The sequence below is a fragment of the Emydura macquarii genome, unplaced genomic scaffold, assembly GCF_026122565.2.
Source record: "Emydura macquarii macquarii isolate MOO-44397 ecotype Brisbane River unplaced genomic scaffold, CSIRO-AGI_Emac_v2 contig_2156, whole genome shotgun sequence".
NCBI lineage: Eukaryota > Metazoa > Chordata > Testudines > Chelidae > Emydura > Emydura macquarii.
This window is the reverse complement of record NW_027132293.1, coordinates 264,654-289,197: the sequence shown is the minus strand read 5'-3', so window position 1 is coordinate 289,197 and position 24,544 is coordinate 264,654. Positions and strand designations below refer to the sequence as shown.

General features: G+C 45.9%; 1 protein-coding gene across 8 annotated transcripts in view; it reads left to right on the top strand.

Moving 5' to 3' along the window:
- The window catches only part of LZTR1 (leucine zipper like post translational regulator 1), a 116,738-nt gene that overhangs the window by 75,561 nt on the left and 16,633 nt on the right, over positions 1–24,544 (top strand). For all 8 annotated transcript variants that reach the window (XM_067558612.1, XM_067558610.1, XM_067558613.1 and 5 more), the window contains exons 11-16: positions 1,286–1,381; positions 5,007–5,190; positions 5,905–6,074; positions 14,684–14,840; positions 21,959–22,085; positions 24,315–24,464. In XM_067558612.1, the coding sequence (XP_067414713.1) occupies positions 1,286–1,381; positions 5,007–5,190; positions 5,905–6,074; positions 14,684–14,840; positions 21,959–22,085; positions 24,315–24,464 (884 nt within the window). The remainder of the gene's footprint in view (positions 1–1,285; positions 1,382–5,006; positions 5,191–5,904; positions 6,075–14,683; positions 14,841–21,958; positions 22,086–24,314; positions 24,465–24,544) is intronic.

Below are 24,544 nucleotides of genomic sequence, written 5' to 3'. Positions count from 1 at the left end.
GCCCCACTGACCAGCACAGAAGAGAGATTTGCATATTCACAGCACATTTGTTGAAAAGGAAAGAACTATACAGTGGCTATGCCAGCCAACCCACCGAACTAGAGCACAAGAGCGCATTACTGGGGAAGATAGTGTGTTTCTGCTTCAGTAAGTCTACAGTACTCCAGGTAAATTTGTAGACTGCCAGGAGAAGACTTAGAATCTGTGTCATTGAGACCCGAGTATCGAAGGCCCACCAAGCCATTTTGAGAGAGTAAGTCCTACATAAAAACCCAAGATAGATATGATAACTGTAGCTAAATTGTGAAAAGTGAAATTTAAGAACTCCATCTTCCAAGGTGGTGTATACCCCCTGAAAGATAATGGTCAACAGTTTGCAGTGTCATACCTCAAGTATCTTAAAAGCCATTTTTTAATTAATTCAAATAAAAAACCTGAAAAATGTTTTAAATCATGGAAAAAACAGCTTTGTTCCTTCTCCAATAATTAAAACAAAGACCAACATTAAAAAAAAAATCCTCACTTTTTGGCTGAGAACAAGCCTGAGAAATTTGAGATCAAGATTAACTTTGTCAGAACGCTATAAGCACTTGAAAAGACCACAAATTCCTATAAAAGCTTTTGCAGAAGATTCACAGGATGCAGTTAAAATGATCCAAATATTGAGAGCAGCAGCAAACAAATGTTGCTCTTATTTTGAAAAGAAAAAGGTCACTGCTGCCAGCGGACGACGGGAGATACACTTGCTTGTGCAAATAGCTTGTGTATCTCCCATTGACTTACTTATATTGCCGTACCATGGTGCTGCGTCGTCTGAAGATGCCCTCCGATCGACACAACCTTACTCCTTTCGGGGAGGTGGTTTAATTGCATCAACCAGAGAGCATGTCTGGGATCAATTGAGTGGGTCTGCATAGTCCGGTCAATCAATCCCGCTGCATCGATCCCCAAGTCGCCAGCGATGTAGACATACCCAAATACTCTGGACATCACATATAACCATAGGAGAGAAATCCCATGGTCACTGAATATAGTTATCATCCTTCCTCTCAGGGTTTATGATGAAAGAATCTCCTCAACCAATGTTTGCTTAGGCATTTTGGAGGAAGAGAGAATTTTTGGCCACGGTGTGTACAATGGACATTAATATGCCCTCTGTTTTGCTATAATGGTATGTTTTCATAAAATAAAACCATTGTACTCTGGACACAAACCTGTCTTCCAGGATGATGCCATCTGTGAGTATATGTATAACATGTTGTGCTTTCATACTCGCTGCTGACAGAAGGAAGACCGAGTCCGAGGGCATGCAGCAATTGTCACAGCTCGCTGTAAGTGGCTAAGGAAGAAAATTATACAAGCAAAGGAGAGATTGAAACAGGCAAGTATTTCACAGAAATAGTCTTGTGGTGAATTGATACTTAAACTGGCCAGCTTTGGAAACAGTTAGTCATCAGCCAAAGAATGATAAAAAAGATTAAAAATAGAGTGAGATTTCCTATCTGTGATATAGACCTGTAGGGCCAATGGAGCAGTGCAAGGAGTTTTAGACTGGCTTTAAATGGGCTGATCAGGATTCCCTCAACAGAGGGCATAGGTTGTATGTTGAGGCAGGTAAGGGACATGATGGGCGAGGAGCTGACGTGATACACTCCACGGATCCTGGACTGGCAGAGTAGTTCCTATCCAGCTTTTTTAGCTGGTGCAAGTTGGAACATCCTTGTGGCCTCTTTAACTTGGGTGGAGTCTAAGTGGCCTCCAGACAACTCAGGATTAATGAAGATGTAAAGGTGTCTTAGAGCAGACCTGTTGCCAAGGGGAGGCACTAAGAGGCGCTGTCTTCTCAGTTGCTATTTGCAGCTGTCTCAGCCAGAGCGCCCAGCCCTGAACAGGATGTTGAGAGAAAATCCATGCATTTCTGCCAGCCTGCCAACAGTGGCTGCTGTGAGGCTGTGTCCTCTGGAAGGCAGTAGGCTCCTCTCAGCCTCTGCCACTGCCGTCTGCTGGAGACCTCACCAGAAGAACCAGATCCAGAGCAGGGGTCCACCAGGGGCAGAACTGCAGAAGGAGTTGGGGGGAGGCGTGGCCTAGGGAGCTGGCAAAGAGCATTGTGGAGGGGGGCAGAAGGAGCTAGGGCAGAGGAGATGATGCTCAAGGGGCTTAAGGACCTGCAGGGAGTGGGGGTAGAAGGATGATAAGGGAGCAGTGAGAAGGAAGGGGAAGGCTGAGATTATTATGGCTGGGGAGATGAGAGCTGAGAAACGGCCTCCAGACAGGGCTAAAGTTAGAGAGAGTCCAAAAGGGAGAGAGGGTCTGAAAGAAGAAGGAAAAAAGAGGAAGAGAGACCAAAGTCTGGGTTCCCCGGATGGGGAGGGGATGCCCCAGGAAGGGGAGATAACCCCTTGTGATTTGGGGAGAGGATTCCAGTGAGAGGTGGGAAAGACCCTGAGGATCCCAGAACTGTTGGGAGTGACTCCAGGGAAGACACAGAGAAGAGGAGGACCTGCAGGGGAGTGACAGAGGGAATTTAACAAAGGGGGACATGGTAATGGGGATTTCTTGAGGGAAGAGAAGAGGGTGGGAGACTGCAGGAAGTAGAGTGAGAACCTACATCCAAAGAGGGATGATAGAACAGGGACTGCAGAGCAGAAAGACAGTGAGACTGAGTATTGGAGCTAGTAGAGAGAAAGGAGGAAGTCTGGGTTGAGGGAGAGATTCAGGTTCCATCTCTATTTACATAGCCTCAGTCACCTTGTATCTAAGCACCTCCCAGGCATTTAAAATAGTCCTGTCTGTAAGGCCCTCACTAGGGATAACTGGGGAGGCCCAACTCCCTCTCACAGTTTCCCCAGACCAGCTCTTACCACTCAGTATGGTTCTTTCCTCTGAATCCCAGTACTGGCAGAGAGCTGACTTGCTGCAGTGTAGTCTTTGCAGCTAGCAGCAAATTCTAGTCTGATCTACGCCTGCTGGCTGCCTGTTGCACTAGGAAGTGAGAATGGGAGAAGAGATGCCAAGGAGCAACAGTCCTCTTCCCTCTACCCGTGACAAGGTCCTCCAGGGTATGTGAGGCAGGAGAAAGGAGATATATCAAGGGATGTAGGAGTTAGCATGATACAGTCAGTGCATCACATCATAACTAGATTACAAAATGGCTGACTGATAGATCTCAAACTAATTGTTAGGGTTATTTCTAGTGGGGCCCCTCAGGGATCATTTCTTGGCCAAATAGTATTCAATATCTTTATCAATGAGCTGTAAGAAAATATAAAATAATTGCTAGTGAAGTTTGCAGGTCACAGAGACTGGTGAAATGTTAGATGATGATAGGACAGGTCAGTTCTACAGAGAGACCTGGATCGCTTAGTGAACTGCGTATGGTCAAACAATGTGCACTCTAATACCTCCAATGCAAGATCATAGAGCTAGGCACAAAGAATGTCAGTCACACTTATGTTCATGGAGAACTGTATTTTGGAAAGCAACGACTCAGAAAATCACTTAGGAGTCATGGTGGATAATCAGCTGAACATGAACTCCCAATGTAATGCTGTGGCTCTGACAACTGTTGTGATCTTTGGATGTGTAAACAGGGAAAGTATTGAGTATTATAGGCATTATATTCTCTGTGTACTGTGTTGGTGAGTGAGATCATTACTGAAATAATAGTGTCCAGTTCTGGTGTCCACAACTCAAAAAGGATCTTGAGGGGAAAAGGTTCAGAATGGAGCTACAGGCATGATTTGTGGTTTTGAAAACCTGTGTTGCATAAGAGGCTTAAGAAGATCATTCTATTTATTTTATCCAAGAGAAGATTAAGAGGTGACTTCTTCTGGCCTCAACATGTACAGTGGTTACTATTGATGCTGCCACCACAGGGTTTATGACTGAGGGAAGAGGAGGCTTAGTGCATCGTTTTGCTCTGGCAATGTCTACAGGTCCCTCTGTATCTGTGCATCACAGTAGAGAACATCTGATCTAGCTCCCGTGGATGGTGTTGGTCAGACCTGTGAGCTCAACCAGAGTCTCCACCTGCTTTCCAAAATCCTGCTCTTTGACAAGGGGGTCCTCCATAGAATCATGGAACAATAGGGTTAGAAGGGAGCACAAAAGTCATCGAGTCTTATCCATCTGCATCCATGATGCAGGATTTGTTGTGTCTGAACCATCCAAGACTATCCAGGCTCTTTCTGAAAACCTCCAGTGAAGGAGCTTCCACAAGCTTCCAGGAGTTTCAGCCAGGAGCTCATGTCTAGTCTGACCAGTGCCTTTGCAGGGAAGTGAAATGATCAGTCTGAGAATGTCTGGATTGTCTGTATCACTTTGGGATCCCAGGTCAGCACAGGGATGAGGGGGTAGGCTTTGTACCTCTGCTATGCTAAGATTGATAAAAGACAGATTGGCCGTGCAAGCAGGTTAAAGCAATCCCAGGGCTGCACTAACTTGCAGCACCGCTGCCATAGCCCTGATGGACATTGTGGCAGCTGGGAATCATCAGGGTGCAGAACTGTCTCAACCATGCCTTCCCCTGCTTCTGATCTGCCCTAGGTGCCCTCTGCACCAGAGGATTCTGTGAGGGTGGCCCAAAGCTGTGGTGCTGTCTCTATGTCTGTCATAGGGGCCTGCTGCACCAGAGCAGTTCACTGAGGGCCTTGCAGCCACTTTGCCCAGTGTACATGCACTTGTGCACAGAGGAGCATTTCCAGCTCCTGAGGGACCTCCTCAGAGGCAAACTGGGCTGCTTCATTATTGAACTTCCGATCTGGGGCTCTCTTTATTTTAAAATGCAGGGAAATTCAAAGATAAATGTTACAAAGCCAGTTCAGGGCACGAAGGGACCCACATCCACAGCACCGCCCCGGGAAGTAGAGTGCAAAGCCATGGAGCTACATACATCACAGTCGCACACACGCACACCCACAAAGCAGCCCTTCTCAAGCCCAGTCCCAGGAACACACCCAGACAACCATTGCTTGCTTTGTTTTACTGTTTTTCTATCCCATTAGAAATCTAAGCAAGAGATTGACGAAGAGGGGCAAGCACTGTCCCAGAAGGAGGCGATTGGTGGCAGCGTCAAGCTGTGTTCTCTGCAGCCCCTGCTGGAGGTGACCATCCGCGAAGCTGAAGCTCAGCCATTTGAGGTGCTCACGCAGTTCCTGTACACGGATAAAATAAAATATCCACGCAAAGGTAGGAGAGTGGGAGGAAGACTGTGTGTAACTCAAACCTGGTCCCCAGAGCTTTACATTTCTGGTGCAACTGCTGCTGGAATACCATGTCCATTCTGTTTTCCACAGCTCAAGAAGGATTTTGAAAAATCAGAGAGGGTTCAGAGAAGAGCCACAAGAATAATTTAAAGGATTAGAAAACATGCTTTGTTGCGATAGCCTCCAGGAACTCATTCTATTTGTCTGAACAAAGAGAAGGTTAAGGAGTGACTTGATCACACTCTATAAGACCTACATAGGGAAAAAATATTTAATAATGGCTCTTCAGTCTAGCAGAGATATGTATAGCATGATGCAATGGCTGGAAGCTGAAGCTAGACAAATTCAGGCAGGAATAAGGCATACATTTTTAACAGTGAGAGTAATTAACTATTGGAACAACTTACCAAGGGTCATGGTGGATTCTCCATCACTGACCATTTTTAAATCAAGATTGGTTGTATTTCTAAATAGCTCCTTTAGGAACTATTTTGGGGAAGCTCTGTGACCTACACAGGAGGTCAAACTAGATGATCATTATGCTGATCTTCCTTGATTCTGCTATCCTCATTACTCAAGATAGCATCAGAACTCAGTTTGAGAGTATTTCTGACCTCCCTGGATGTCTCTGAACAACCGTCTGTTAGAAAGCTTTCTAGAGCTGTGGAATGACACTGTTTCCCTTTGTAATGTACAGGTCATGTGCAGGATGTACTACTTATCATGGACGTGTACAAACTAGCCCTGAATTTCAAGCTTTCTCGACTGGAACAGCTCTGCCTCCAGTATATTGAAGCATCTGTAGATCTGCAGAATGTGCTCATTGTGTGTGAAAATGCTAACAAGCTTCAGCTAGATCAACTAAAGGTAAACACTGAATTTCGCTAACAAGGTCACTGATAAAACTTAAAGAATTAAAGCTCAGTGTCGGCAGTATAGACACTAACTCGTGGACCAAACATATTATCATGTTGTTTCGTGGGTTTTAAGGCTTTGAAGTTGACTTTGGAATTGGAGGTAGCAACTTGAACATAGGAACATAGGTGCTGACTGTGTGGGTGCTCAGAAAACTATAGTGGGTGCTCAACACCCTCCAGGCTGTCCACCAATCAGCTGCTTCCAGGAGAAGAAGGGATGGCACCAGCCAGTTCCGGCTGGGACACTGCTCTGTGCAGTATGGCAGCTGCCTCCTGCGAGAGAACCTGGCTGGGGGAGGCAGCTTCCACTCCTTGCTCAGGCTGGCTGCCAGGGATAGGGGCCAAGTGAGCGGGAGCCCCCCTGTCCATTTCCGGCTCACTCAACCTCTTTCCCCAGCAGCCAGCCTGGATAGGGAGCGGATGCTGCTTCCCCCAGCAAGGCTGTCTCGCAGACAGCTGCTGCGCTGCAGAGCAGTGGCCAGGAGGGGCTGGCATTGGAAGCGGCTCCCTGCCTGGCTGCAAGGGAGAGCAGCCAAACGTGTTGGAGCGAGGACACAGCGGGGGAAGGACAGAGCCCCTCCACCCTCAACAGGTAAATGGGACGGGGAGAGCACAGTGGCCACAGGCAGGGGGGAGGGATCCACTGTGCAGAGGAGACACCTGACCAGTCATGTGTCCTCTCCCCCTCGCTCCACCCATCCCCTGAAACACCCAGCCCCTCACCCACCAGCACCCACCAGTAAAAACAAAATCAGCTCCTATGAACTTAAACTCCCACTTTGGGCTCAGCAGCAGCATTACATTAGATTTCCTTCCTCCCTCTTCCTCTTCCTTCAAGGCCTGGTCTACACTACAGAGTTTGGTTGACGTAAGGCAACGTATGTTGACCTAGCTCTGTAAGGGTTTATGCTAAAATGTAGCTCCCACCGATGTGGGTCGCCCACTACAACGACGTAATAACTCCACCTCCGTGAGAGGTATAGCTCGATGTAGTTAGGGTGATGCAATGTCATGTAGGACACTGCGTTACTTACATCGCCTGTTGACTGTCAGCTCCAAGCCAAGAGGGGCTCCAGCTGTGAGCCCAGCACTGTCAGCCCTGGACCGGGCAGAGTGGGGGGCTCCAGGTGTCAGTGCCGCCCAATGCCACACACAGGTAAATGAGTTGAAGCGCTCCTGGTGAGAATGTGCACCACTGACAGGAGGAGCATAGTGTGGATGTGAAACACCGCTTCAATTACTCTGTTGGCTCAATGTTGACTTAAGTTAACTTAATTTTGTAGTGTAGATGTGCCCTAATGCAGCAGCTGGAACAGTTACTGCCTTAAAGACATCTCTTTACCTGAAATCCCTCTACAGGTGACTCATGAATTCCCAGGGTCTGATCTGTGTCTCAGCCTTTAACCAGTCTCCTGAGAGTACCCCTTTAGTGTGTTAGACCCCAAGGATCCCCAGTGTTTTGTAGGGGCACAACTGTGGCCTCCACGACTCCTAAACTGGACTTCAGGAACCAGCAGTCCCTCTCTTTCTCTGAGGCTCCCTTCTGTGAATCCAGCTGAGCCAGACCCCTTTCAGGGTGCAATGCCCTTCAGTAACTGCAGCAACACCAGGCAGCCTTTCCCAAGTAAGGTAACCTTTATTAGTCACCTGTAGCACAGACTCTGAAAGTCTTTGGGTTAGTATGAGAGTAGCAGACTTACGATAGAGTCCATGTTGGTGGAGCCAGGGCTTCATCCTGCCCTGCTTCCTCTGAGCTCTCTCCTCCTGGCAAGTGTTAGTGTTTGCTCCTTGGGTTCCGATTTTTTCTGGATCCTTCATTGCTTTGTGCTGATTCCAGCCAGCTCTTGATAGCACATTCTTACCACCCCAGAGATGTACATCACCCAAATCTCCCATGCCTCCTGCTGTGTTCCAGGAGAAGCATGTTAACCCTTTTGCCTCCAGTGTAGTGGGGAGATTCATATTGTTCACAGAAATATTACAGAAAATTCCCACATTCATCACAGGAATTTAGCTCTCTCTACTGAGGTTTGTCTGGTTTCTTAAGCTCATTTCTTTTTCTCTGTATAGCTCTTCAGCTATGTGCCAGTGTAGTCCCACTGTAGGTGTGCAGGAGCCTTATGTGCCCAAGATCGTATATTTTGAATAGCTATGTCCATGGGGTCTGGGCATGCATCCTGGGCTCGCACACAATGGCATAAAGAGCGGAGCAGCCACAAATTCCCTCAGTTCCTTCTACTGCCTTGGCAGTGAGATGGAACCTTGCAAATGTATGACCTGCTACTCTCTGCAGACACTTTAAGCCAGATCTTTCCAGGTGCTCAGTAAAGAATTCTTATCACATTTGTTCTCTAAAAGATGTTCCAAAAAGAAATATCGATTGGTAACACCTTTCTCCCCCCCTGTACACCCCATGTGCAGCAGGGTAAAGTGCTTTCTGCCAGCTCCCATGTCTTGTGATAGCGTTCAAATCCTGCCCATCCTGCGATGGACTGATCCCTATCAAGGACAGACAAGCCAATGCCTCTCTTGCCTAGGAGAAAGCCACATCCTGAATAATTCCTTTGTGTGCAAGAACTTCTCCACTGCCTCTTGGGGAGTGGAATACCTATGCCAATGGGAGAAGCTCTTCACTAAGTGCTACAGTGGGATGTAAACCTTAACTCACTTAAAACCACCTTCACCAAACAAGAACACTCCACCAGAGTAGTAGATCACATCATGAGATGGGCTACACAAATACCCTCTCTGACCGCACACCCCTAGTTGTCACCTACCATCCCACACTGGAACCCATATGAGATATCATTAAACATTTACAACCCATGCCCAGTGGGGACCACATCCTGAAAGAAATCTTTTCTGAACCCCCTCTTCTGACCTTCAAACCACTCTGCCTCCCCCAGCTTTTCCAAGCTCATCATCAGAAGCAAGCTTCCCATAGACCAGAACACACCAACTCAAAGCTGCACCAGACCTACTCAGAACAACAGATGCAAAACCTGTAGATATATCTCCATGGCTACGATGATCTAAACCTCCCATAACTCTCCTTTCAAGATCCCGGGGTTCTGCAACATGTGGCATACCTCATCCGGTGTACTAAATGCCCCAATAACAACTATGCGAGTGAAAAGAGACAATCACTACTCTCTTGAATGAACTAACACAGAAAAATCACAAAAGACTAGAAGACTGTGTAGGTGATCACTTTTCAGAAAACAATCACTCTTTCTGACCTCTCAGGAAATCTGCACATCTTCAAAAGACAAGCCTGGGAGCTTGAATTCATAACTTTGCTGGATTCTAAAAATCATGGACAAAATAGAGACTCTAGATTTATGGCTTATTACAACAATCTATAACCCACTAACAACCCCTCCCACAAGTTGCCTTTCCCCGCCACACACACAACCCCTCCCTCCCACCATGACTGGAGGGTTGTTAGCAGGACACTTCATCTTTAATGGTCCCTGGAAATATGGTGTCCAGAAATAGGCCTATATGCCACAGACCAGAACAAAAAATGCTGTGTCTTCTGCTCCAGAGGAGTTTGAGTCCAGGTTTTCTGTAGAACACATTCCTTGTCTCATACATGAGAAGGGGCTCATGTATACCTTCTGCCAGTCCATTTAATACCAAGGATCCTGAGGAAACTCAGACAAGATTCATCCTCAGTTATTATGCTAGACCCAGCTTGGCCCAGACAGTTCTGATACGTTCACATAGATCCAGCATCCTTACATCTGACAGTGTGGTTGTTGATTGATTAACTGCCACTGAAAGAAGCTGTTCAGATGAAGTCCAGAACATTTTGGTACATAGCAGAAAAACCTCTACTATATTGAGTAATGAGGCAAAATGAAAGAGGTTTTCTATTTGGGCACCAAAACATTTCCTGTCTCCCTTGGAAGTTCCTGTGTCTGCTACTCGGGACTGTTTGCTAGCCCTAAAACATTTGAGATCATCCATCTGATCCATCAGAGTACATTTTGCAGTAATAGTTGCACATCATCCTCAATTCGGGGTCATACCATATTTTCTCACCTACAGTTGCTAGATTCTGTAGGGTCGCATTCATGGTTTTCCCCCCCCGGCCAGGTGCCTCCTCCTTCCTGGGACCTCAACGCAGTGTTAATTGTGTAATGGGACCACTTTTTAGCCACAAGCAACCTGCACTTTTTATCACCTGTCTGTGAACACTTCTTACATCAGCTCATAGGGTAGGGAAAACGCAAGGTCTTATGGCTGGTCCACCTGACATGGTGTTCACCCCAAGTTCGTGATTAATACTTTTTCTGATTTTCATTTAAATCAGTTGCTTCACCTCCCAGATTTTTCCCTCAAGCCCTACTCTCAAACCAGGGGGAAGCCAAATGGCACACCCTTTGACATAGTCAGGGCTGCAACATACTACCTGGATAGGACAACATCCTTCACGATTTCCCACAGACTGTATCCTTTGCAGATAGCATTACGGGTCAAGCCATTTCCACCCAAAGGTCGTCCAAGTTGATACCTAAGTATATTAGATCCTGTTAAGAAGTAGATAGAGTAGATTTCACTGAGATGTTTTAGGGCTCTCCCAGGCCAGTAAGCGGTTCAGTCAATATCTGCCTTTTAATCCTGGGTGTCTTGAGGCTGTGCAGCTTTGGTCCAGAGCTGTGACCCCAACAGCCTGCCAGCAGCCCACAAGGCTCGCTCTGGCTTTACCCAACTTGGTTACTTCTTGCAGGCTAAGCTTAGGATCTTTCCAGCCCTGAATTCACCCCAAAGTCATTATCCTGCAGGGTCCAGTCCCTCTTTTTCAGTGGTTCTCAACCTATTCACCATTGTAGGCCACATATGCAGCTCTCTCTATGTTATGTGGGCTGCATCCACACAATACGTATACTACCTGTATGGTCCACATGGGCTGCAGCTGTGTGCTGACTGGGTTGCAGGTTGAGAACCACTGCTACTGAACCCTCAGAAAAAGTGTTAGGTTCACTGCCTCTACAGAGACAATATAACATTCCAGCTTGTCAGCTTACTAGAGGCACACACTTAACTGAACTCACACAGTGCTGATGATTTCTAATGAAAGCAAAATGAGTTTAACAAAAGAGCCTGGATTAAGTGATATCAAGTAAAAGAAACAAAGGTAAAGATGGTTATAGGCAAAAAAAAAAAAAGTGAAAACATGCATATGAAAGTCTAAAACTGAATTTAGCAAGATACAGTCTTTGTTCAAGAAGGTCTCTCTCACCCCCCGTCATCTTTCCAGCTTTTCACTGGCCAGCTTGTCCAGGACCCATCACAGAGATCAAATCTCTTGGTTTCTTTGCATCCTCAAAGTGAAGGATCAAGATGGAGTCTCTCTCTGTCCCTTATATTCCCAAAGGAATTGTTTTTGTCTTAAAAGTTAGGAAGGCCTCCTGGAGATTCAGTTTCCTGTGTCTCTCTGGGGTGCAGGAACCATGTTAATTCTGTCTCTCGAGTTCAGTCTCAGGGTATGTCTTCACTGCCCCGGCAGCAAGGATCAATGCAATGGCATCGATTGAGCGGGTCTGTGTAGACCGGCTCAGTCGACTGGAGAGTGCTCTCTGGGCAACTCAATTAATCCACCTCCCCAAAAAGACTAAGGCTGCATTGATGATGAAGACGCCGCACTATGTGAACTTAAGTACGTCGATTGGAGATGTGCAAGCTACATTATGTAGCTTGCGTATCTCCCGTTGACCACCACCAGTGCAGACCAGCCCTCAGGATAACTCCTGTTGGATTTAGCTTGATGGCTTTGTTTCTTGCTAATATGTAAACTGAGGCTAAGTCCATGACTTCGTCTAGGACAAACTGGTTTATAAGCTTTACCTAGGCTAGGTTGCCCAGTCTTAAACATGCTATAGGAACATTATAGAGAGAATTTATCATTCATATATAACGTTGTTACCTATATTTCAGAATTATATTATTGACCATAGTAATATTAGTTTTCAAGGCATATTTTGCACGAATATGATTGCAGTAGTGCGTAGGGTGTGAATACAGGTTTACCTGGAGCCACATTCACCCATGCTCGTGAAAGTCCCTTCCACTAGAGTTCAGGCCGTTTCTTCAGCTTCTCTATGAAACATCCCTACTTCAAAAATTTGTAGGGCAGTGTCAGGGGGTCAGTCCACATTTTTACCATCACTGCTCTTAAGTTGAAACTTCAAGATCAGGCACCCACTTTAGTAGAGCTGCCCTGCACTCATTATTTAAATAGGACTCCAAGCACCCACTGTGAGGTTAATGCTTGATAGTCACCAGAAATGGAATCCGTGTGGACAGTCACTTAAGGAAGCAGAAACAGTTATTTACCTTATAGTAACTGTGGTCTTTGAGGTGTGTTATTCACATGGATACACGACACACCTTCCTTTCCTGCATCTACTGTTTCCTACTCCTCTGGGATTGTGTATTGGCGAAGGAACTGAGGGATTGTTGGTCCTGCTCTGGCCTTTATGGGTACATCTGCGTTGTGATAAAAGACCCAGGTCACCTGAATTGGGCTCGGGCTGTAGGGCTATAAAATTGCAGGATACGTGTTCAGGCCTAGTCTAGAGCCTAGGCTCTGAGACTCTATAAGAGGGGAGGCCTGGGCTCCAGCTCAGCCTGAATGTCTGCACTGCCATCTTTAGTCCCAGAGCCTGAGCCCCACAAGCCTGAGTCAGCTGATCCAGGCTCTGAGATTCTGTGCTGGGGGTTTCTCATTGCATTGTAGACATACCGTATGTCCTCAGGTGTGAGGCATGAGAATTGCCAGAGCACAAGCGTGGCCCCAGTAGATACTGCTGACCATAACAAATCAAATTTCACACACACACACTGCATACTCCCCAGAAGTGAAATCTAGATGGACAACACATCTTTAAGAACTACAGGGTATATCTACACTCGTGGAGGCACTGTCGGCACCGCTGGATCGATTCTTTGGGATCAAGAGAGCGGCACTGGAGACCTGCTCAATTGATCCAGTAATTGACGGCATTAATCCACCTCCGCAAAAAGATTAACGCTGCATCGACAGGGGGGCATTTCCCATCGGTGCAGGGTAGTGGGGATGCCGCGCTACATAGAAGTTAGGAAGTTGACGGGAGATATGCATGCTACTATACATAGCTTGCATATCTCCCGTCGACGGCCGCCGAATTTCACCACCATTGTAGACCAGGCCACAGTTACCGTAAGATGATATGATTCTTTATACATGTAGGAAAATATTACAAAATTTACAAAATCTGATCTAAAATTTTAGAAAAAATGTGTAATGTCAAATATAGAATTATTTGAGAGAGTACATGATTGTGTAATTATAGTGTGTCATAACACCTAAGCTTATGTGGGTAAAGGCAAGGTATTGCATTTAACCTTAACTTTGGCATTCCATTTTGAGTGCTTAATTTTATGCATCAGTAGTGTTGCATTGACAAAGCATTTTTGTATTTAATATCAGAAAGAATAAAGAATAACAGTGATCATGCTATCAAGTTTGCAGATGACACTAAGCTGGGGGGAGTGGTAGATACCCTGGAAGATAGGGATAGGATACAGAAGGACCTAAACAAACTGGAGGATTGGGCCAAAAGAAATCTGATGAGGTTCAACAAGGACAAGTGCAGAGTCCTGCACTTAGGACGGAAGAATCCCATGTACAGCTACAGACTGGGGACCGACGAGCTAGGCAGCAGTTCTGCAGAAAAGGACCTGGGGGTAACAGTGGATAAGAAGCTGGATATGAGTCAGCAGTGTGCCCTGGTTGCCAAGAAGGCTAATAGCATATTGGGCTGCATTAGTAGGAGCATTTCCAGCAGATCACGGGAAGTGATCATTCCCCTCTATTCAGCATTGGTGAGGCCGCATTTGGAGTATTGTGTCCAGTTTTGGGCCCCCCACTACAACAAGGATGTGGAGAAGTTGGAGTCCAGCGGAGGGCAACAAAAATGATTAGGGGGCTGGAGCACAAGACTTATGAGGAGAGGCTGAAGGAACTAGGCTTGTTCAGTCTACAGAAGAGAAGAATGAGGGGGATTTGATAGCAGCCTTTAACTACCTGAAAGGGGTTCCAGGGAGGATGGAACTAGGCTGTTCTCAGTAGTGGCAGATGACAGAACAAGGAGCAACGGTCTCAAGTTGCAGTGGGGGAGATCTAGGTTGGACATTAGGAAAAAGTTTTTCACTAGGAGGATGGTGAAGCACTGGAATGGGTTACCTAGGGAGGTGGTGGACTCTCCATCTTTAGAGGTTTTTAAGCTGCGGCTTGACAAAACCCTCGCTGGGATGATTTAGCTGAGGTTAGTCCTGCTTTGAGCAGGGGGTTGGACTAGCTGACCTCCTGAGGTCCCTTCCAACTCTATGATTCTAAGTGACACTGATTCGTCAGGATTCTGGTGAAAAACCATCTAGTTCTCTTCTCGTGGTTAATGCCATCAGAAACCTTCAATGGGATTTTGGAATGGATGTGTTGAAATGTTTTTTCTTCTATTCTGTATAAAATAGTAGCGTTTCCTCAAATGCAACTGTTTTTCATTTTTTAAGGAACACTGCCTGAACTTTGTGGTTAAAGAGTCACATTTTAATCAGGTAATAATGATGAAGGAATTTGAGCATCTTTCCTCATCCCTGATAGTGGAGATAGTACGAAGAAAACAGCAGCCTCCTGTTCGAACACATTCCGATCAGCCTCTTGATATTGGTAATGTATTTTCCTTCCTGAACTAATAATCATAGTTTGTTATCTTGAGACTCCAATATGACCTAGGCCTGATCTACACTCAAGAACAGCCTTGACTGGTGGCCACTCTATCAGAAACAGACCTGATCACAGTGATTTACATATGTGGCCTTCGGGCTCAATTGTTTCTACTCACTATATCTGGGAATGAGCCCTGAAAAAACTCCAGCTGGTGTAAAACACACTGTCTCACCTATTTAGCAACACAACTTGGCTGGCCATTTATGGTCAGTTCAAAGTAATGGAAGTCTTCCTTTGGATTGGCCCTAGGTACCTGAGAGATCACCTCCCCTTCCATAGCCACAACCTACTGCAAAAGGTGTTCCATGGGAGCAGTGAAATTATCAACCAGTAGATAGTGGGAGGCTCCTGAATGGAGAAGGCAGAACTTGTCACAGGAGCAAAACCTAGGCTATGGAGCTGATTTTTCCAAGAGATAAGAATGAACACAGGCCTCACTGAATTAAGAATGAAATGCAAACTCATCTCTTTGCATCATTCTTCCCTTAGTAGGATTTAAATTCACCCACATAGTCCAGCTATTTCTCATAAGGGTGGAAAGGGAGGAAGAGAGAGAGATTGCTATTGTTGCTTCTATTTTTAAACACTTACAATGATGGAAAGCCATTCAGGTCCCTAGATAGACTCCTCCTGATCCCTAGTGACGGGGTGTTCCACAGCTGGGAGTGCTCTGCTAAACTGTTGTTTGCCCCAGTGCTTCCATTATTCCTCTGCACTCAATTAGCTGAAGTATCCCTGGAGGGCTGTGTAGAGAAACGTGTTCCACGATGTGGGCCAGATCATCCAGTTTATTTATTTTCCCTTGGAAAATGTTTCTCACCTTGACAACAATGAGAAGTAGGGCAGTGGAGAAAGACCAGGGCTTAGCCCTGCTCAGGAGTGGGAAAGGAAGGGAAAATGAACTAAGTCAGTCTGCAAGTCAGAGGGCAGAGGAAGATGGGTAATTCTTGCTGAAGGTCTGATGAAGCAGGGTGGTAGGTTGAACCCCACTTTGGGGCTAAGAAGAGTCATGGGTTTGGCCTATGCCCTGCTGCAGACTTCAGGATAGAAGTTCCTTATCCACTTTCCAATTTTCATATTAATCCCCATCTTTTTCAATTTAACTAATAATTCCCCATGTGGAACTGTATCAAATGCCTTTCTGAAATCTAGATAAATTAGATCGACTGCATTCTCTTTGTCTAAAAAATCTGTTATCCTCTCAAAAAAGATCAGGTTGGCCTGGCATGATCTACCTTTTGTAAAGCTATGTTGTATTTTGTTCCAATTACCGTTAACCTCGATGTCCTTTACTTTCTCTTTCAAATTTTTTTCCAACACCTTGCGTACTACTGAGGTCAAACTAACAGGCCTGTAATTACCAGGATTGCTTTTTTCCCCTTTCTTAAAAATAAGAGTCCAACAGATGTGGGTTCAAGTCCCCTGAATCCTCACATTGCCCCTCTTCAGGTGTGCCCTGGGGCATTGTTGTGCCAGGCTTGTGTGGGTGACATTTGTGATAGTCTTTCACAAGTTCAGGAGCATGAATGTTACCAGCAGGCTCCCAGGACTGCTGTTCTGGGCCATAGCCTTCCCAGTCAATGAAGTACCACAATGATCTGGAGCCCAGTATAGCACGGTCCTTGTACTCCTCATGGCCCTGAACTGGAGCTGGTGGGGTGGTGGCTGTAAAGAGATTTTCAAGGGAACCTTTCAAGAGAGAATTATGGAAGACTGGGTGCAGTTTGAGGGATTTGCGTAAGGGGAGTTTGAAAGTGACAGGGTGATTTTTTTCTGATAAATATATAGGGTCCAAGGAATTGGTGGTCTAGCTTGAAAGACTGCCTGCCCATGTTGAGATTCTTAGCAGATGACCAGACCTTCTGGCCTACAGAAGAAACTGGCCCCTCCTGTCTCCGGCAGTCTGCATACCATTTGTAGTCTTCTTAATGTCCTCAACATGCCCCACTAGTCCTGGAATGTGGTGGATCATTAAACTAAGTTGGTTGCTGACAGGTCTGGGAAGGCTGCTGGTAGTTAACATAGTTAACCAAAAAAAAAGGGGGGGGGAGAGGTCCTGTGGATTGTCCTGTGGAGCCATCTGTCAGTGGTGGTGAATGTGAATTCGGTATACGGTAGGAGGGTGGACCAGTTGTTCTGGTGGTTAAACAGAAAGCACCAAAAATATTGCTCCAGTACTTGATACACCCTCTCCGCCTGGCCATCCATCTGTGGATGATATGCCGAGGCGGCATATATGTGGATGTTTAGTAGCCAGAGTGTTTCACACCAGAAACATGAGATGAACTGGGGCCCTTGATCAGATGTGATGCGGTCAGGCAGCCCATGGAGATTGATGACATTTGTTAGTAGGAGCTGAACTGTCATCTCAGCCAAAGGTACATGGGCACAGAGAATGAAGTGTGCCATCTTGGTCAGTTGATCTACAACAGTTGGTACTACTATGTGGCCATTTGATTTCGGGAGTTCTGTGATGAAATCCATGGCAATGGCTACCCACGGCCAAGGGAGAGTCTCTAGAGACATGTGAGTGCTGAGATGTTTGATGTGCGGCACCATGGTGTGATCGCATAAATTGCATGAATTAGCATAAGCCTGAATTTCAACCTGCATCCAGGGACACCAAAAGAAATGAGAGGCTAGGTGGTAGGTTTTGAGACATCTGAAGAGCCTTGCCAGGAAGTTGTCATGGCTCAGATGTAATACATCCAGCCAAGGACCTCCTGATGGAACATGTATGCATCCATGAATATATGTTATGCCATCCCACATAGAGTATTGTTTCTCATTCTCGATTCCCAATTACTCTAGGGGGTCCACCCTGGTCTGGGCCAGTGGGTTATCCTGAGAAACAGATCAGATTAGCATCATTAGATCTCAGGTATGGAGTTGTTAAGGAAATTGTGGGGCTTAAGGAGGTAGGGTTGTTCTTGGTTTGCTTTCTCTCCTTCCTTGTAATATTCTCCCTTATGGAACAGGGCTTCAGCCTTGCCATTCTTGGCCCCCAATTGGAAAGTAATCTCCAAATCAAAGCAAGAGAATAAGGAGGCCCACCTGAATTGTCTCTGATTCAGTGCCTTTGCCTTGCACAAATTCTCAAGGATTTTGTGATCAGTACATGCTTTTACTTGGTATTGAGTCCTCTTCAGATAGTGACTCCACTTTTCAAATGTGGATTTAATTGCAAGCAATTCCTTATCAAGGATCTTGTAGTTTTTTTTCTGTGCGGTTGAGCTTCTGTGAGTGGTACGTGCAGGGGTGTAGCAGGCCCCTGCCTCTGAGAGAGCATGGCCTCTATGGCCACATTATATGCATCAGTTTCCATGAAGAACTCCCAAGCTGAATCATGGTACACTGAAATAGGAGCAGTGGTGAACCTGATTGAATTATTTGAAGGCTTGGGGAGCCTCAAATGATCAAACGAATTTGGCAGTCTTGCGGAGGAGGGCTGTCATGCAGCCAGTTCACCATGAGAACCCTGGGATGAGGTGGCGATAGAAATTGGTGAAATCTAGGAAACACTGCACTTCCCAAGTACTCCAAGGTGTGTCTCAGTTATAAACAGCTTCCATCTTGGATTCATCGTAACACCTTCTGCAGAGAGCATGTGCCTCAAAAATTCCGTGGAGCATTGGCTGAAGGTTCACTTTTCCACTTTTCTATATACACGATGCTGCTGCTACCTCTCCTGGATGGTCCTGATGTGGTGTTTGTGCTGCTCTTGGTTCTCCGAAAAGACAAATGTCATCTAAATAGACAACAGCTTATTGATCCACAATGTCCCTAAATACATCCTTGATGAAGTGTTGCAAGGCCACAGGGACATTACCAAATGTTCAGTCCAAATAACATTACCAGTTATTCAAAGTGTCTGCAACAAGTTCGCAAGGCAGCCATCCATTTGTCCCCTGCCTAGATGTGTATTAGATTGTAAGCCCAACAGAGGTCTTATCTGGTGAATATCCATGAGGATCTTACACAGTCCAGCAGTTTAGAGATTAAGTACAGGGGGTACTGGTTCCGAATTGTCACTAAGTTCAGTGCCTGGTGGTCTATAGAGCGGTTCAGAGACTTGTCTTTTTTCTTTACAAAGAGGGCCAGGGTTCCTTCAGGAGATGTTGAGCAGCAAATAAACCCTTTGGCCAGGTTTTATTGAATATATGCAGGGAGAGCCACCAGTTCTGGTTCGGACATCATGTAAATATGGCCATAGGGAACTTTCTTCCCAGGTTGTAGTTCAACAGGTAAGTCATGGTCTCAGTACAGAGGCAACATGTCCACATTTCTTTTTTCGAAGATGTCTGCATAATCCTAGTGTTTATCAGGAACGTGTGGGGTCAGACCCAGAAGTAGCTCACTCTGGCCAGTAGCTGTGAGCCCCAGCACACGTGGGGGTGGACTCACCATTGCCTGGGGGACTGGACCCTGGACCGAGGGACTTGTTGCTGTTACTATGGAGGCAGGCCTGCTGACATGCTCAGAGAGGAAGCTATTCTGTGCTTGCCAGAGAATGTTGGGGGGTCACGCCATGCCAATCAGGTGACCCCTAGGATCAGGGGGAAATGCAGAGAATGGATCACACTGAACTGCAGTGATACATGGTGCTTCTGAATTACTGCTTCCAGCAGCACTGTCTTCTGGGTTACCAGCACCAATGACACGAGCGTCCCGTCTTTGGTTTCCACAACATCTGGCGTGGACTTTTGCCGGACAATGATTTGCAGAGCTCAGGCTTTCTTGCAATTTATAAAATTGGCAGCAGCCCTGGAAACTTTGAGTGCCCATGGCAATAGCAGATGTCAAGTTTTGTTGCAGAGGCACAGGTGAATTGGAACTTCAAGATGCAGCAACATTCTGGGTGGTCCCATCAAGACTTGAGTGGGGGGTCAGCTCTGAGTCTATTTTTGTGATTGTGCCCAGGCGAAGCCCCATTATGAAGCCTAAGCTTGGTTGTTTCCTGGCTGGGGTCCAGGATGGGGATGAAGCGAGTATGTGTCCTGGCTCACCCCAGTAGAAGTGCAAGCTAATGTGCCAACGTTGCTCCTTCTCCTCGGTGGTCAAGCGTCAACAGACCATGTTGATCTACATGTGTTTGGGGGATGAGCTCAAGAGTGTTAGCGCAGGGTGTGGGCAAGGTAGCTGGGTAGAACCCCTCTTTTCCTCTCTCCACTTTTGTAGCCCATTGTCAATGTGGATGGCTAGATCAGTGAAGGTGTCCAGGCCCATGATGGCTTCCCCCTATCCTTGACCTCTTCACTGAGTCTCCACAGAGACTGGTAGATTTGGACTGCTTCATTCCACTTGATATTGGCCACAAGCCATCGGAAATGTGAAGCCTACAAGGCAGTTGGCCCTTGTCCCTGCCAGAGCTTCTGCAGGGCAGCTTCTGCAGTCACATGCAACGAGGGTCTTAAAAAAATCATGGAGAAGGCTCAGTGCTGGACTGTTCTGCTGGAGCAGGTGGGAGGCCCAAACCAGTGCTTCACCAGGCAGAAACTAATTACCAGTCCCTCCTTGGCCTGATTGATGGGGTAGGTTTGGGGGTGGAGCAGAAACAACGATGGCACTGGTTAATGAAATTCCTGAATTTTCAGTGATCTCTGTCAAATCAATCTGGTAGGGGCACCACAGAACCTGGTTCTGATAGTGGGACCATCACTTGCATTGGGTGTGATGCATCTCCTTTTATGCGTGGGTTGTTTGTGGAGGGTTTTCCGCAAAAAGTTGCACCACCTGGGCACACAGAGCCGAAACCTCTGCTTGTAGGTGGGCAACCCGTGCCTGTAGATCCGGTGCCCCTTGGGACCAGCTGGACAATAGAAGGCCAGGTTCTTTCAACACCTGGCTGGAGTGTTGGCTATGGAGCATCGGAAGTGTCTGTGTAAGCTGTAAGAAACCAGGACATTGGCAGACAGATCCAGTGGTTAGAGCCAAAGGCATCAGACCTGAGGGGTTAAGCCAGAGTCTGTAGCCAGGGTAGAGCCAAGGATCATGTCAAGTTCAGTAACTGGGAACCAGAGTCTAGAGTCAGGCTGGACTCCATAGCCAAGAACTTGAGCCAAGGTTCAAGGTGGCATCAGTAGCCAAGAACTAGGACCAAGGGTCAAGGCAGAGTCACTAGCCAGGAACTGGAGTCAAGGATTAAGCCAGAGTCAATAGCCAGGAATCAGAACTGCATTTCCTCCCCCGTTCAAGCCGTCAGGCTAGCCCTAAGAATACTGTAGTCCAACATTGCGGTAGCCAAACTCAGCATTCTGAGTGACATTGAATGGGCCAGGGTCAATGTGCAGCCAGCCTAACATTTGGTGCCAATGAGAGGATCCCACATGTGGCTTTGGCCAAAGACCAACAGTGTCAGACATCACTGATGGAGCTGGGTGAATGTTAGGTGACAGCAGTATGGAGTGGGAGAAGAGAGACATCAGATACAATGCTGTTTGAGGGAGGAGGGAGGTTCTGGAAACAGCAGGAAAGCGAAAGGAAGTCTAGTATCCCCATCACATTTTGATCCCAGGCAGGGGGTGTGAGAGAAAGAGAGGCCTCCATAAGAGAAGGCAGCCGCAGAGGGATCCATGTCTTTTTGAAAGCCAGGAGCTGGAGGGAGCAAGATAGGAGGAGGTGGTGGGTGGCTAAGATCTTTGTAGATATGTTGTGGGCATTCCAGAGACAGCAAGAGAAGGGGAGGGAGAATGGGTGTGAGGTTAGTAATGATGGCACAAGAGGGGCAGGGGATGGGTGTGAAGGTGGAGGGGGGCCAGGATTGAGGCAAATGTCCCAGACATGAGGAGAAAGATGCAGATGTAGAACCTCACCAAGGGCAGCAGCCTTACACACAGAACAAATTGCCGGGGATCGTGGCCTGGCCTTGTCCATGGCATATGAAAAGGGGCCTCCTATAGCTCTGAGAATGTGATGAAGTGCCTGCCTGCTAATAACTCCCTTGATCCCATGGGAAAACTTGCATGTAGATGTGGCTCAACCTTGTATTAACTTTGTAGCAACTGATCACCTGGAACTGTATGTTCTTTTTAATCATTTCACCATGTTGCTTCTGTCAGGAACATCTTTGATTCAGGATATGAAGGCTTATCTAGAAGGAGCTGGGATTGAATTTTGTGATATCATCTTGCTGTTAGATGGCCACCCAAGACCAGCACATAAGGCGATTCTGGCAGCTCGCTCCAGGTGTGCGCACTCTGATCAACCATCTACTGAAACTTAAAAACTTTTTGAGTCATTTACTAGAGCAGTATCAAATGTCATGTGTAGACATGATTTCTCAGTATTGCAGATTGCTTCTTGGGTCAGCTTGTTTTGAAGCACACAAGAGAATAGGCTTCTGTTCACTGAGATCTGAGTAAAACATAAGACTTTTTTTTCCAGACATTAAACATAATTAAGCAACAGTGACTAAAATGTGATTGAGTTTGCCATCCCAGCAGGGAAATGTTAGCAAATCAAAACCTTAGTTGACTGACAGGAGATCTATATCCTACCTCAACTTCAAAAAGGAGCAAATAATTATGCATAAAACTACCGTCATTAAATGGAAAAGAATGAGTGTTCATGAAGAGCAAAAAGGATATTCTAAAAAGTGGAAATCCAGCTCAAGTGATGCTAATAGAATGAAGAAACCATTGAGCAAACATACAAAAACATCAATACATTAGGGGGTAGATCTCTCTGGGTTCCCATTTAATTGCAAGGGCAAAGAATTTACGCTTTTAAGGGTGTATCATACATCTGCTCCCTGGCATGGCCAACCAGCTTCCTTGACCGATGCAGGTAGTGGGGAGAAGTGGATAGTGAACTGCGTGCTTACTTTTTATTTTCTTGGTAACTATCTCTGTCCTTTTATGCCTACCACTTATAGTTACTTAAAATCTATCTTTCTATATTCAATAAACTTTATGTTTTAGCCTTACCAGTGAATTTGTCTAAAGTGCTTGGGAAATCTGCTCAGATTACAAAGGCTGTGCATGTTCACTTTCCTCTGATGAAGTGTTGAACTAATTAATAAATTTGCATTGCTCAAGAGAAGACCTTGAGCAGTGTGAGACAGTATATTCCTGGGGTGCAAGACTGGCGGCTTGGGAGATTTACTGACGTTGCCCTATATATGGTTCATGAGGGGCTTTGGGAGCCTTCATGCAATTTAGCTGCACATGCCTCTGCATACTGGTGGCTGAGTGATAACAGCACCTGGAGGGATTCACTGCTTGTCAATGGTAGGGTAGCGGATATGCCCCAACCTGTAATCTGAGCAGATTCTCCAAGCACGTTAGACAAACTCACTGGTAAGGATAAAACATTTAAAATAAGCTTCATTAACTACAGAAAGATAGACTTTAAGTGACTATAAATTGTCAGCATAATAGTCAGAGGTAGTTACCTAAGAAAACAGAAAGTAAACATACATTCTAAATCCTAAACTTTCAGACTATACAAGATTTGAATCAAACAGCTTTTTTCACCCCACTGGATGTTGCACATAGGTCACAGTCCTTAATACACAGGCTGAATTTCCTTCTCAGTCTGGGGCCAGTTTCCTCAGTTCAAAGTCTTTGTCTTCCCAGGCGGTCTCATGATGCCACTGTCCCTTAATTTATACTCTCAATCCATGTCCCTGGAAAGATACTGGTGCAGGAATGTTTGCTGAGTCACATAGTTGAACAGTCCTCGTGTGGTGCTTGCGCAACCATCTCTTACGGAATTGTAAATCTCGTTTACAATTCCCCTGCTGATCAGTGGTCATTTAATGCCCGCCTGGGTGTGAGTCAGCACACTTTTAGTCACGAGAGAGCTACTAGTAGGCATCTTCCAAACTCACAACATATTTCAATAACAACCATATGGCAAAATCTCATAACTTCATACACACTAACAATATATGTATTTTGACAGAACAATGAGTTTCAGCAGATCATGACCTTTCATATGGTAGCTTACATGGCCTGCTTTGTGTGAAATACCACAGCCATATACGAATGATTAATAGGGGGATTATAGGGTGTTACTTTGAGGTCCAATGCGTCGCAGTGAGGTAATATATTTTATTGGCCCAACTTCTGTTGGTGAGAGAGACGAGCTTTCAGGCTACATAGAACTCTTCTTCCGATCTGTACCTTGAAGGCCTGTCTCTTTCACCAGAAGTTGGTCCGATAAAAGATATTACCTCACCCACCTTGTCTCTTTAATATTGGGAGACAATATAGTTACAACAACACTGCATACTATAGCTGAGGGGGCATTTATAGGCAGTTTTTCCCTCCTCAGAGTAGCTGGGAAGTAACTATATGTGGAAACTGCATATAGCCTTTGAACAGTACTGAATAAAAACATCTGTCTGCGGAACCTTTCTTGTAGTTATGTATAACCTCTCTGTGTTCCATTGGTTACCTTTCCTTTTTCCAGTTACTTTGAAGCCATGTTCCGTTCCTTCATGCCAGAAGATGGACAAGTAAATATTTCGATAGGTGAAATGGTTCCCAGTAAACAAGCATTTGAGTCTATGCTGAGATACATTTACTACGGTGAAGTGAACATGCCTCCAGAAGATTCCCTGTATCCTTAAATCTACTGAAGTCCTAGGTCTGTAAATGCAATTGAAACAGACAAGTCAGATTTCTTTTGCTATGGATGCG